The sequence below is a fragment of the Mirounga leonina genome, unplaced genomic scaffold (genome assembly GCF_011800145.1).
Source record: "Mirounga leonina isolate KUSES-001 unplaced genomic scaffold, KU_Mleo_1.0 Mir_115, whole genome shotgun sequence".
Taxonomy (NCBI): domain Eukaryota; kingdom Metazoa; phylum Chordata; class Mammalia; order Carnivora; family Phocidae; genus Mirounga; species Mirounga leonina.
The window spans coordinates 7,056,728-7,069,332 of NW_023270268.1; the positions used below are offsets into that span (position 1 = coordinate 7,056,728).

The following is a 12,605-nucleotide window of genomic DNA, read 5'->3' on the forward strand; positions in this document are numbered from 1 at the left end:
CTTACAGGTACCAGCTTTATTCGGCAGGCGCCATGCCCATTGGCACCAGCTTTACCCAGCAAGCAGCAGTTTTATAGGCACCAGCTTTACCCAGCAGGACCTGCCTTTTATCCAGCAGATGCCACATTTACAGTTATCAGCTTTACCCAGCAGGCACCAGATTTACCCAGCATGTACCAGGTTTATAGGCACCAGGTTTACAGGCACCCACAGTTAGGAGAAGGCTTGGTTTGGAGGCTCCTTGGCTGCACTGCTCACCCACCTCATGCTCTTTCTTGAGCATCTCCATGGCCTCCTGGAAGCGCTTTTCCTTCTCCTCGGTCTCAGCGATGGTGGCTTGGTTTTGCTCCTCGTAGGCCATGGCAACCACAGCCAGGATCAGGTTCACCAGGTAGAAGGAGCCCAGGAAGATGACAAGCATGAAGAAGATCATGTAGATCTTCCCTGCAGACCTCAGGGTCTGGGGGAGTAAGGCGATAGAGGTTATCTTCACTGGGGTCCCTTCTAGGTCATGGTCATGGAATTTCAAGTTGTCCCGTCTGGCTGTGCCAAGGGTTCAAATGACCACAGCCAGGGGAGGGAGTAGAGCATATCCTATCTATAGAGGTAAGTGTTCTAACCTATAGAGAAGAATGACCTACACGCAGGGGATGGTGTCCCACCCATAGAGGGAGGCAGAATGTTCCAGGCAACAGAGGAAATGTTGCATGCATAGAGGGGACTATTCCATCACATAGGGTGAAGAGTTGCACTCACAGAGCACAGAGTATCCCATATAGAGGGATGGGTACTTGTTTACCAGCAAAAAGAAAGTTTCTTTGCTTGCTGTGTCTCATCCCTCAGATGCAAGGGTCCCTGTCCCTTATTCCTTGAGCCTCCTTAGCTCTTGCCAGTAGAGAAGCTGCTGGAGCCACTTCTGGCTAATTCACCTGTGCATCCTGGTCCCTGATGTGTGTCCCTAGCCTGTTCCTGCTGTTCCTCTGCTTCCCGGGCACCCATGTACCTGCTGGTAGAGGCGCTCCCAGCAGTCCTGCGTCATGAGGCGGAAGAGCGCAAGGAAGGCCCAGGCAAAGGAGTCGAAGCTGGTGTAGCCGTGGTCAGGGTTGTCCCCTGCCTTTAGGCACCGGTAACCCTCGGGGCATGTCCTGCAGTCAGACACACAGACTCTGTCCCGTGCCCCTCCCCCCCGCCCCACCGAGATGCTCCCTGGGCCTGACGCATCTCCCTGGGCAGCCCAGCTATGCCCCACAGCTTCATGAGGCTGAGTTTCACGAACTTAGTGCCACGCTGCTGGTCCTGCTGCCGTGACTTTTCATGCCGTGCCTCCCGCCTGGGACATGGTCTTCGCCTTTTCTCTGCCCATCTGTATTCAGCTAGGCCTAAGTCCAGCTCCCTTCTGCCCACACGATACCCGAGTTGCCTCTGCCCTCACAGAGGAAGTGCCAAGGGCCTGGCTCACAGTCTTTTCCTCTGGCTGCCTACCCCACAGGGAGATGGGCACAGAGTTGGCATGCAGTGGGGGGAGGGCAACAAGGCTTGGTTGAACAGCATGGAGCTGAAAAGCAGGGAGCCCAGGGCAAATGCCAGGCCGTGGGGTTGAGGGACGATGCTGGGGTGGACGGGATGGGGTCTGGCCACGTCTGGAGAACGTGACTTCTCCATGACTTTGCATGACTGCACACATAAGCAGAGTGAGGCGGAATGATGGTTCCCAGAGCTGGATGGGACAGCCTCTCTCCCAAAGATGGACCACTGGGCTGGATTCATGAGTGTGAGAGACAGAACGTGGGGGGCAGGGGACTCGGCAAGTGGGAGGACGCAGCCTCTGTGCCTTGCTCATATCCTAAGACCCTCCAGACAATCTCCTTAGTGACAAGAAAGGCTGGAACCTCATACTGAGAGATGTGGGACTGCAGCCCCACAGAGCCTCTCCCTCACCAGGTGAGCCTGGGTGTCCCACTCTCTGCCTAACAACTGTGGCACGGTCACACTGATCCAGACCCCGTACACACAGGGCCCCAGGGCCCTGGGAGCTGCATGTGGTTATGGGGCATCTCTGGGCACCACACTCGGGCTGCAGGTGCAGGTTCTGCTTGCCCTGGAGGAAAGTCTAGGCTGCTGGGGGAAGCCATACTCACTCCTGACCCAGTGGACAGATGGGTAGGGAGGGAGTGAAGACTGGATGGAGAGGGAGCAGCCCTGGGGGGCTTCCGCAAAGGAACAGGAGCCAGGGTTGGGCTGGCGGGAGGCACTGCGCGCTCTGTTCGCCCTCCCTGCAGATCTGAGCCCTCATTCCTTCACCACCTCAGAGCTGTCTCCACTGTGGTGGGGGTGGGGTGGACAAGATGCCAGGGGCCTAGCAGGGAACAGAGGCAGGGGAAGGCCTGGGGTCAAGGGCATAAACTGAAAGCACAGTCAGTTGAGAAAGCACCGGGCGGGGGCCCTCCCCTGCCGCCCTCGCCTCACCTCACCTCACCCCTGCTGGGTGAGGTGGCCCTGGGGGGGCGGGTGCCACATACCCGGCGTCAGAGCTGTTCCCACACAGTAACACATCGGAGGTGCCGTTCTTCAGCAAGTAATTTTCTGAAAGAGGAACAACAGACGGTGAAGGGCACGTGTGTGGCTCAGACTCCCGGGGTTCCCGCGTGGCGCCCAGGGCTCTGGGGAGGTAGAGACGCCACTGGTGGTCTCTTCTCTGGCCCTGCCCTGGCCCCTACCCTCTGCCTGGCCAGGCCTGAGGCAATTCCAGCTGCTACCCTGGCCTGCTTCCTACTCCTCCTCAGACGTTCAGCTGCTAGCATCCCCCACACTCCCAGAACACTCAGGAAGTCCCCACAGGGAGCCTCTGTGCCCTGCCCCGAGCTACTCAGGAGGACAGCCCAGGCCAAGAGAGGCCCTGAACTAGGAGGCAGGGGTCTGGGCAGAGACCCAGCTCGGCTATGAGCCACGGCATGGTTTTGGCAGGCTACTGCTCAGCTCCGTCCGGGCCCACTTCTTCGTGCAAGCAATGCGAGCTACAGTCATCGTGGCGATACCGTGGTCTGCTCAGACAGGGCTGGGGCTGGACCAGGTGACATATGCGACACCCAGTCCTGTCCTCTCCCCTCTGGCCATCTGTCAGTCCCCATCCCCCACCACTACCCGCCTTAGTTCTCAAACTGTGGTCCCCAGGCCAGCGGCAGCAGGCATCAACTGGGACCTGGTGAGAAAGGTAACTTCCCGAGTGCCGCCCCAGGTCTACGGACTCAGGAACCCCTGGGGGTGCCGCCCAGCAGTGTGGGCTTTCTGGAGCTCTCCAGGTCACTGGTACACGTGGAAGCTACTTGGCCACAGCTGAACCATAAGCAAATTGAGTCAGTAAGTTGTGGTCTGGTTCTTCTTCCAAAGTGGACTGCTGGTGTAGGGAACAGGCCCTAACTTCAGAATGTCCCTGGAGGTCCTTGTGGCCTGGAATCTGGCCTTGCAGTGTCTACCTTTGAACCAGACTGATGGTACTAGTTAAGAGAGGTGCTCGTCATCAGCCTGGACAATAGAAAACCATGTATCTGTGAAATGACAGGAGGGGCTCATGAGATTTTGTATAATCACTGAGCTAGTTCCGACCCTCTCTCGGGGTTTTGGGGGGCATGCACATGGAATTAACATCCTGACAAGAAACACCAAAGTCGACTGAAACATCCCATGCCACGCAGGTGGGGCCTTCGCTCTGAAGCCTCACAAACTACCCCAGCCCCGTGTCCCACCCTTTCTCCAGCTGACACTCCTTTCTGGGCAGGCAGGCTGGTCTTCTCCCCATGCCCGATTCTCTAGGGTCTGTCCCCGCCTCTAGCCACGGCACCTGCCATCCCTTATGTGCCTCTCCAGCTAAGTCCATCCTTCCTGTTCCCCAAGTGTCTGGCCATCTAGCCTGAGAAGTCATGAGGGCAGGCCCAAAGTCTCCTCCCCTTTGTCCTCTCCTGGAGCTCCAAAGAGCAGGGGCTGGGATCCCCGAGCACACCTCTGGGTCTCCAGGGGCCCGGGTAGGGCTGGAATGGCCGTTGGGGGCAGGTCTGCCCTCTGGCGAGGCCCGCGTGGCCTCACAAAGCCCTGCCCAGGCCGCAGAGTGAGCCTGCACCTGGTTTGCTGAGGTAGCGGTCCAGTGACTCCCAGACCTGGCCGTTGGCCTCCACAGAGCCGTTGGTGTCGTTGAGTGCCGTGAAGTTGCGGACACACTTGTGCCTCAGGTTGCCCATGAAGAGCTGCAGGCCGATGAGGGCGAAGACGCTGAGGCAGAAGACCGTGAGGACCATCACATCGGCCAGCTTCTTCACAGACTGGATCAGGGCCCCCACGATGGTCTTCAGACCTGGGGAAGGCAAGAACGAGCAGGGGGGTCACCCACAGGTCCTGTGCTCCCTGCTCCACTGGGTGGGGGCCAGGCCTGAGGGGGTGCTGGGCCAGGTGGGCAATCATGAGGTGGGGGCAGGTGAAGGAGGCCTCTCTCGGGCTTTTCAGACCAAAGCTCCCATTTCCTCCATTACTGAGATTCTGTCCTGATTCCCCCGGGGGTAAAGGTCCAGTCTGGCCGTGTATTTTCAGAAGGGCCCAGGCCTCTTTGCTCTCCACTAGCCACATATATAAAATGGGTATGGAAAATGCTGGTTTCCTCAGGAAGAAAACACTCAAAGCCTGTCCCCGTCTGGCTGGTCCCAAGGTATGCCTTTAAATGTAACCTGTGGGAGGGACACTGAGGTCCAGGCCCATTCCAGGGCAATGGGAGAGCGTCTGCCTTGATCCTGAAGATGGGGAGACACAAGCCATTCCTGATAGAGGACTGTGGTGTGTGCTTGGGGGATGGGGGCGCTATCAGGAGGTCTGGCAAGGTCATGGTGGGTAATGTCCTAAAGGGTCTATTCTGACTAGGGCCCCACTTTTGGAAAAACTTCAAGGGCAGGGGAGGGCTTGACCTATTTTGCATTTTCCTGTCCTGCCCTGTCCCTCCGGGAACCATCCCGTTCCATCCCATTCCCCAAAGCCAAGAGGCCATGATGTGTTAGTTGCACGGCCCAGCTCCCTGCAGAAGCCAGCACCACGAAGCGAAAGTGACAGAAAAGCACGTGTAGACGTCTTTGGTCTGACACTGAGCTACTGTCCTACGACAAGTTTGAGCAGAGCATCTGGAGCGAGGGGGCTTCTCTGCCAGCAGCAGAGCCCAGCCTCCCGCCCCCACTCCCCACCCCCCATCAAAGCGACCAGATCTCAGATTAAGCTCCATCCATCCATCCATCGTCCAGCTGGTTAATGTGTTAGGAGCACCCGTGGTGGCCGTGCCCACAGCTGCCGTGCCCATGACCTCGAGACAGGGAGGCAGCGATGGGCAACCACGGGAGGGGGGGGAGGAAGTCCCCCACTGTGTCACCAGCGCTGCTGCCTGCCCGCAGCTCAGAGGCACTCAGCGTGCTCGGTGGGAATCGTCCTGGCAGATGTTGGCAACTGCCCTGGGCAGGCGTGGCCCCTGCAGGGGTCTGGGCCTGGAGTGGTGGTGTCAGTGGGATCCCCATTCTGTAGCCCAGGGTGCCTCATCTCTAGCAGAGCTTCTAGGACCCCCTCAGGGAGCCCACTCTGGTTCTGCTCACCAGGCCCGGAGACCCTGCCCGTACTGGATGTGGCAGGGAGCATAGGGTAAGAGGTGGTGGGCAGCAGACTCTGCCTCAACTAGCATCCAGTTCAAGGCCCAGCGAAGCACTTCCTGGCCTGTGGACATAGCGTCCAGGGGGGACAATCAGTTGGTGAGCACAGATCCAGTCCTTTAGATATTTCTCATATTGATGACAGAGTTCACTTCTGGCAAGAATGAGTCCAATGAAGTTAACAGGATTCTTTCTGAAAAGACCCAAGAAGGGAAGGGTCCTGGGCATCAGCTGAGAAACTCTCCTGCCACTGCAGTTCTAACAGGCTGGGTGAAGAGCCCTTGGAAACCAACCATTTGGATGGATTTCATTCCCATTTTGTGGGAGAGGAGACCGAGGTCTGCAGAGGGCCAAGGCTCTTTAAGCCTCAGCTCAGGGGACACCTCCTCCGGGGAGACTTCCATAATGCTGACCACAGCATTGTTCCAATGACCACTTTCAGGGTCTTTTGTCTGCTTCCTCACTGGGGGTGCTGGCAGCTTTGAAGAGATCCAGTGGGCCTGGGCTGAGGCTGGCAGGCTTCCTCCTTTACTCCAGGACTGAGAAATATTTTCCTTTGCCAGCCTTTTTTATAAAACAGACTGGAACATGCCTTTTCTCAGCTGCTGTGGTCAGTGTGCTTCTCTAATCCTGTGGATGGATGAGGTGAGGTTGTCCCTGGGGCCCTAGAAGACAGACCCTGAGGCTTCTAAGCAAGTATGCGTGCACCCAGGCCAGTGACGATGCCTGTCTCCATGGCGGTGACTCGGTACACTGGGGGCAGACTGCCCCACTTGCTACTGGCTCTTAGCAGGGGTCTGGGCCACTTGCGGGAAGCACATCCTATGGGGTTCAGAGGCCAGGAGGAACATTCTGGGCTAGTTTGAACATGGCATAAGTGGATGGGGTTCCTCTTATAAGATAATTAAGCCCACCAAGGGAGAGTCTGAACTCCTCCAAGGAGCTCAGAGCAGGGCCCTTGCCTTCCTGGGGAGATCATGGTGATCAAGGGCCCAGGACCTACGGCTTTCCGAATCAGGAGCAGATGTAACCATCTGCTTCACTGAACCCTTCCCTCAGCTCTGACACTTCCCCAGATCCGTGGCATACAGCCTATCTCCTGCTGCCTTCTTAAAAGAAGTGCCTTCTCCAGTTCTGAGTGTGGCTGCCTTCAGAAAAGGGTCTGGAAGGAACCTCTGGGCACTGCCCTGTGGGCTGTGAAATCATCATAAGCCTTTTGAGAGCTTTCCTGGATGGATGGGGGTAGGCCGGCTTTCTAGAGAGGCCGTCCGAGCTTAGACTTCCCTGGGTGCAATTGCCAACATCTGTCAAGGACAACTGCTTCCTGAGGCTACCATGCACGGTCCGCTACACCTCTACCGCACCATGCAGCGAGGGCTGGTAGACGCCAAGGCCCGATGACACCTGTCCGCAGAGTACGCTCTGTTGCACAAAAGGAGGCTGCGGCGGCAGCTGTGCGACCAGAGGGGGCGCAATGCGGGGACTGGGCACTCAGCCCCGAGTCTCCCTTTTTTATTCTGGGCGTGTGTGCGTGGGCGTGTGCGTGTGGTTCCCCTCAAACTCAGTTCTTTGGTTTCCTTATCGGAGGATGATGCTTCTGGCTGAAGCAATTCACATACAAGCTTTTAGCTATTCAAAGCGCTGAGTTCGGTTTGGGAAGGGCCTCACCATCTTGGGAAGAATTTGGGTTCAATCCAGGACCTGCCATGGGAGCTGTGTGCCCCCCGGCGTCTGTGGAGGGGGGCAGCCCGAAGCCCCTCATGAGGCTCTGAGGGGACAGCCGTGTCCGCCGCCGACAGCCCCCACAGCCGAGCTCTGGGAAAGGTATTCTGGTGACAGGCACATTCGGAGGGGCCTTCCCAAGGGTCGCCTTGGGCCCAGCTGGCTGGGAAGGCCTGAGTGTGTCCCTCCAGCCTTGGCGTTTAACCTGATTTTTCACCTGAAATGACTGATATAGTTTTCAGGGCCCGGAGGACTCGGAAGGTACGTAAAGCTGAGACATTGCCCAGGTCCACAAATTCAGTTGTGTATCTGTAACAAGGGAAAGTCACACACGAGACAGTGACAACACGCCAGTAGGAGACACACGATTGGGGGGGAGGGGAGACAGAGAGAGAGTCACTTGTAGCTGAGATCTGAGAGGCAAATCTGGGCATCTTACCTGGGATAACTGAAATAGTTTTTAGAGCTCTCAGGACTCTGAAAGTTCGAAGAGCCGACAAATTGCCTAGTTTTATATTTTCTGATACATACCTGCAGAATCAAACCACAGTTATTGGGAATTACAAAGCAGCACCTCAGCCTGCCCTCCCCGACCCACCCACTCCCTTCTCCCGCTCCCACAGGGAGGGCTGCCGATGGCCCAGGGCTCCCTCGGGTTCTCTTCCTCCTCTCCACCCTCCTGACACCAGACCCTCGGCGAGATGACTTAAGGATGTCCACATAGGAAGCCCCCACACGGGAGGCGGCTCTCTCAGCGAGGTGCTCCTGATAGCCGGGTGACAGAGGAGCCAAGGGGGATTCTGGTCCCAGCTTTGCTCTGCATCTTCTGTCGTCTGTGATTAGCTCGTTCCTGGCTGCCCCGATCTGTGGACCCTCAAGCCCTGGTTGAGACCCTCATGGAGGTGCAGCTAGGTCTCCGGGGGCCGACTCCCCCTCAGTGTCATCCCAAGACCTCTGGAGACCCCCAAGGATGGCCCTGGGTCTTCACAGAAGGAGGGACCTCAGGAGTGAGCTGTCCTCTAGGTCTGCTTGGGCCCGAGTGATACTCAGCAGGGCTGAATGGCTGAGATGTTCCAACCTACAACTCAGACAGTCATCCATCCGTGGTCTTCACAGGCACAGGAGGAAGGAGTCCATCTCTGGGGGGCAGGGGACTGCCCAAGCAGAGTGTGAGGATGTGCGTGGATGGGCCACGTGACCAGGATGTCTAAGAGCTGCGTGGACAGTGTGTGACCAGGACCATTGGGACAGTGGCAAGTGACTTGTGATATTTAACCAAAGATTTCACATCCACGGTATCTGACACTTAAGCGAAGGCGTCTGATGTTTAACAAAGGTCGGTGGACTCAGGATGTCTGATTTTTAACCAAGTGTGTCGTACCTGGTGTTTGAGTGACATTGGACCCAGGACGGCAGACCAGTGAAGCCGATTAAGTGCCAAGGGTGGGGTGATCATGCAGCTGGACTCACTCTGCTGGTCAGTCTGGAACTCCAGGCCCTTCCACTCCGCTCAGAGCTTCTGAATCTGCTTTCAAGCTGTGGGTAGGCTATGTCAAGGGACTCAGTGTCCTGGAGTCAGCCAAGTCCTGCCTTGTCCAGCTCTAATTGACACTGGGCTGACACCAGATGTCCTCTCATGGGGCCCTTCCATCTTCACAGGGCCCTGTGGATCATGCTTGCTCCCTACTTACTCCCTACATCCCTTCAGAGATGAGAAGTCAGCAGACACATTCTCAGAGCTTTTCTTCTGGCTACACCAGATCCTTTTTGTGGTGTGGTTTCCGTTCTTCCCCTGGACTCGCTTCAGCTTGTAAACTTCTGATGGGGAGTAGAAGTCACCTCCCTTATTCTGGCCCCAATACACCTATTAATTTGGTCCAAGCTCCCTCTTTACTTTTAATGGCTATTCCATCCTCTGTGGTGACTCAGATCCTCAAACCTCTGTCCCACATTCTTCTTTCAGGCTCTATTTTCCATCCAGATATGGTGCTGCCACGAGACTTTCGGGTTTAGCTCCGAACACTGCTGATGTCGCCATCACACACAAGCCCCGGGTCCAGCCTGCTGGTGGCTCTGGGCCCCATTTCCCGCTGCCGGACAAATACGTGTGGCCTGGGACAACAGTTTCTCTTTCTCAGGACACTGGTTCCAAGATTGTCTCTTCTGGTCACAGGCAGTGAGTAGAGCACTGTGCAGATCAGAGGGAACCAACTGTCCTTGCTTCTCTTGTCCCCCACAGACCCCGTCTGTCCCCCCACGTCTTCAGGGAAGCCCTGCCTGTCTGAAGCTTGGATTCTGCCTGTCTCTGCCTGTCCCCGTGTAGAACTCGTCTTCCCACACCCTCAGGCTTGCCCTCCATTCATGGTCCGCCTCCTCAGCAGCTGGTGCTGAGCACAGAGGAGCCAAGATCCCAAGGTGTGTGCTCCCAGCAGGCTTGCAAGGCCAGCCGAATGGCTGAGAACAGGAGCCGGGCTGGTGGTCGTGTGTGAAGTCAGGACATGTGTGGGAGGGCAATGCCGAGGAGAAGGAAGTCTTGAAGGTGAGATGCAGGGCTGGGTGAGGGCTCTGCATGTCCGTGACCATGGCTGTGACATGGGGACCACTGCCCTTTTACCTGATTCAGAGCGTTTGGCCTGGTTGCTTCCCACGTGCGGGCCCTAGATCCCCAATGAGACCTCTCTTGGGGCCCCGGGATGTGTGGTCAGAGACCCTGCAACGCAAAGGGCCAGCGTCGGCAGTGGCTGGGTTGGGGGTAGAGCTTTGCCCCTGTCAGGCTGGCAAAATGTTCCTCCAAGCCATTCTACTCCTTCTGCTCTGGCCAAGCTGCTGGGCAGGGGCAGACAGCTGGGCTGGTGGGCCCCGGGCCTGACACGGAAAGAGCAGAGGTTGGTGAGGGAGCATCCCATCCATCACACCAGCCCCAGGGCGGGGGGAAGCCCTTTTGGAAGCTGAGGACCCCAGAGGAAGGGCAGGCCTCCTCCTGCTCCACCCCCATCTTCCTGTGCAGCCCTGCTATTCAAGGCAGACGGCGCCTCCTGGGCTGTTGGGCAGAGGTACAGCCCACCCTCTCCTCTCTGCCCTCCCTCCCTTCCCCTCCAGGTTTGGTTTCCATAACAACCCCCGGAGGTGGGCGGCTGTGCTAACGGGCAGGTAATGCCCTTCCAGGAGGGGCCCCCGGGAAGAACTCTGGCTGGAGGGTTGCCTGGCAGGCCTCCTGGCAACCCGGACCCTCCCACAACCCCTACATTGAGTGGGTGGGGGATCAGGTGGAAACCGTAGACCTGGCGCGCCTCTCGAGTAAGGGGACCTGTTTTAGTTTCAGCGCGGCTGCTGATTCATTCCACAAATTTGGGCAAGAGGTAGGCTCTCTTGGAGCCTCAGTTGCCCATCTGTAAAATGGAGGATGGGGAGTTTCAGCGAACCGACCATTTCTGCCACCCAAAGCTCCTTCGATTATTCTAGGAGCACCCCCTCCGCCCCCTGTTATGGAGCCATTTTGACTATAGCAGGATGCATTTCACCGCATTACCAGGGCAGCATCGTTTTCATAAGGCAGGGCCACTGCCAATCAAAGCTGCCAGGCCAATCCAGCCCACAGCAGAAACCTGACATTCCAGTGGGTCCATGCGGCCCCAGGGGAAGTGAGTGCCGTTTCCCTGAGATGCTCAGGAACTTGGAAATAGTCTGCTGGCCTCTGAGGCTCTGTTCTGCTTTGTCACCCCTGGTTCTGGTACGGATCAAAGGCAGGCAGGCAGGCCTCGGTGGGGAAGGCACACCTGCTCTGTGATTCCAAGTGGAAGAAGCAGTTCCCCGTGGGAGCCCATGGGATTGAGACAGGGATTCTCTCCTGGGATAAGACAGCAGGACTCACTAAGGGCCTGAGGTCATTCAGAGCATCTCCCAGAGACCTCCCGTTAGGCAAGGGACCCAGGGTCTGGGAGCATCGATCACTGCTGTGACACAGTCCTGTTTGGGCTCCAGGATGGGAAGGTAGGACAGACGCAGGCAGACGCTGTGTCCTGTCCTGCCAAAGCCCTCTTCCTGTGACACCAGGCCCCCAGGGGCCCAAGGAGCACTGCTCCCCTCCTGTAGGGACTCTGGAGCCTGGGCCTGGCATAATAATCCTGCTCCCTTCCGAAGTCAGTGCAACGTCCTGGCTCTGCATGGTGAGGTCTCCTTCCCTCCTCAAGAGTAGGAGCCTCCCTACTCCGTGTTCTCAGCTGATGATCGTGCTTCTTACCATGGAGAAAATAGGAGCAATCAGAAGAGAAATTCTCTTCTTTCATCACCAACTCTCCCAACCCAGAAATTCTGCCTTCCCTGCTCTGAAGGCCAATGCTCCACGTGGGCCCTAGCTTCCTAGCCCTTAGGCCAGCTCAAGGGCTTTGCTCCTGCAACTCACCCCCCTCCATCATCAGGCTGCCCTCCCGCCCGGATTGTGTCCCTTTACAAAGACATCTCCCTTCTTGAATGGTGCTGCTCTGCCCATCTTCCCCACTCCCAGCATCCTATTTTCAGTCTGGTTTACAGCTAACCCCGCAAAGTACATGTCTATACTTGCCCCAGTCTCTTGAGCCCTGTCTAATCAGGTGTCTGGCCCCCCATGTCTGGTCAAGGCAATCGGTGGTGTCACGGTCATTAGCCGCATCAAGGTCATTGGTGTCACGTCTCGGACTGCCATGGACTGTGCCTTGGATTTCTTCAGCCTCCTCAGGGCATCTTTCAAGTGGAGTCACGCTCCTCAGCTGGCTTTCAGGACAGTCCTCTGTCCAAGTTTTCCTCCACCCCCCATGGCAGTGCCCTCCAGGCTCCTTGGCTCACCCCTTCTTTCCTGACCTCGAGATGTTGGAGCATCCTGTGGTACCGTCCCCAGGCGCCATCCCTTCTCTGGCCACACTCACTCTAGATGATTCATTCATCCGGTCTCCTGGCTGCAAGTCTCATTTGCACCTTGATGGCTTCTAAATATATATCTCTACCTCGGACCTCTTTCCTGAACTCCAGACAGGAATATCCAGTTGCCTGTTCCATATCTCACCCTGGATGCTTTCAAACTTAATGCAGTTCAATCTGGATTCTTGATTGCCTCCCTCCCTCAGCCAGCTCCTCCCTCATCCTCCATTTCAATGAACGGTAACCCTGTTCACCGAGCTACTCAAGCCAAGCCCACCTGGAGGTCTCCTGCCAGCCCTACCCTCAAAGTACATTCAGAAT

The 12,605-nt window shown here is 57.0% G+C and overlaps 1 protein-coding gene across 1 annotated transcript in view; it reads right to left on the reverse strand.

The window, feature by feature from the left end:
* The window catches only part of SCN5A (sodium voltage-gated channel alpha subunit 5), a 93,311-nt gene that overhangs the window by 51,641 nt on the left and 29,065 nt on the right, over positions 1 to 12,605 (reverse strand). The window contains exons 6-10 of the mRNA XM_034992243.1: positions 7,609 to 7,700; positions 4,115 to 4,345; positions 2,520 to 2,583; positions 1,004 to 1,145; positions 263 to 460 (exon numbers count right to left, since the gene is read on the reverse strand). Coding sequence (XP_034848134.1) covers positions 263 to 460; positions 1,004 to 1,145; positions 2,520 to 2,583; positions 4,115 to 4,345; positions 7,609 to 7,700 — 727 coding nt within the window. The remainder of the gene's footprint in view (positions 1 to 262; positions 461 to 1,003; positions 1,146 to 2,519; positions 2,584 to 4,114; positions 4,346 to 7,608; positions 7,701 to 12,605) is intronic.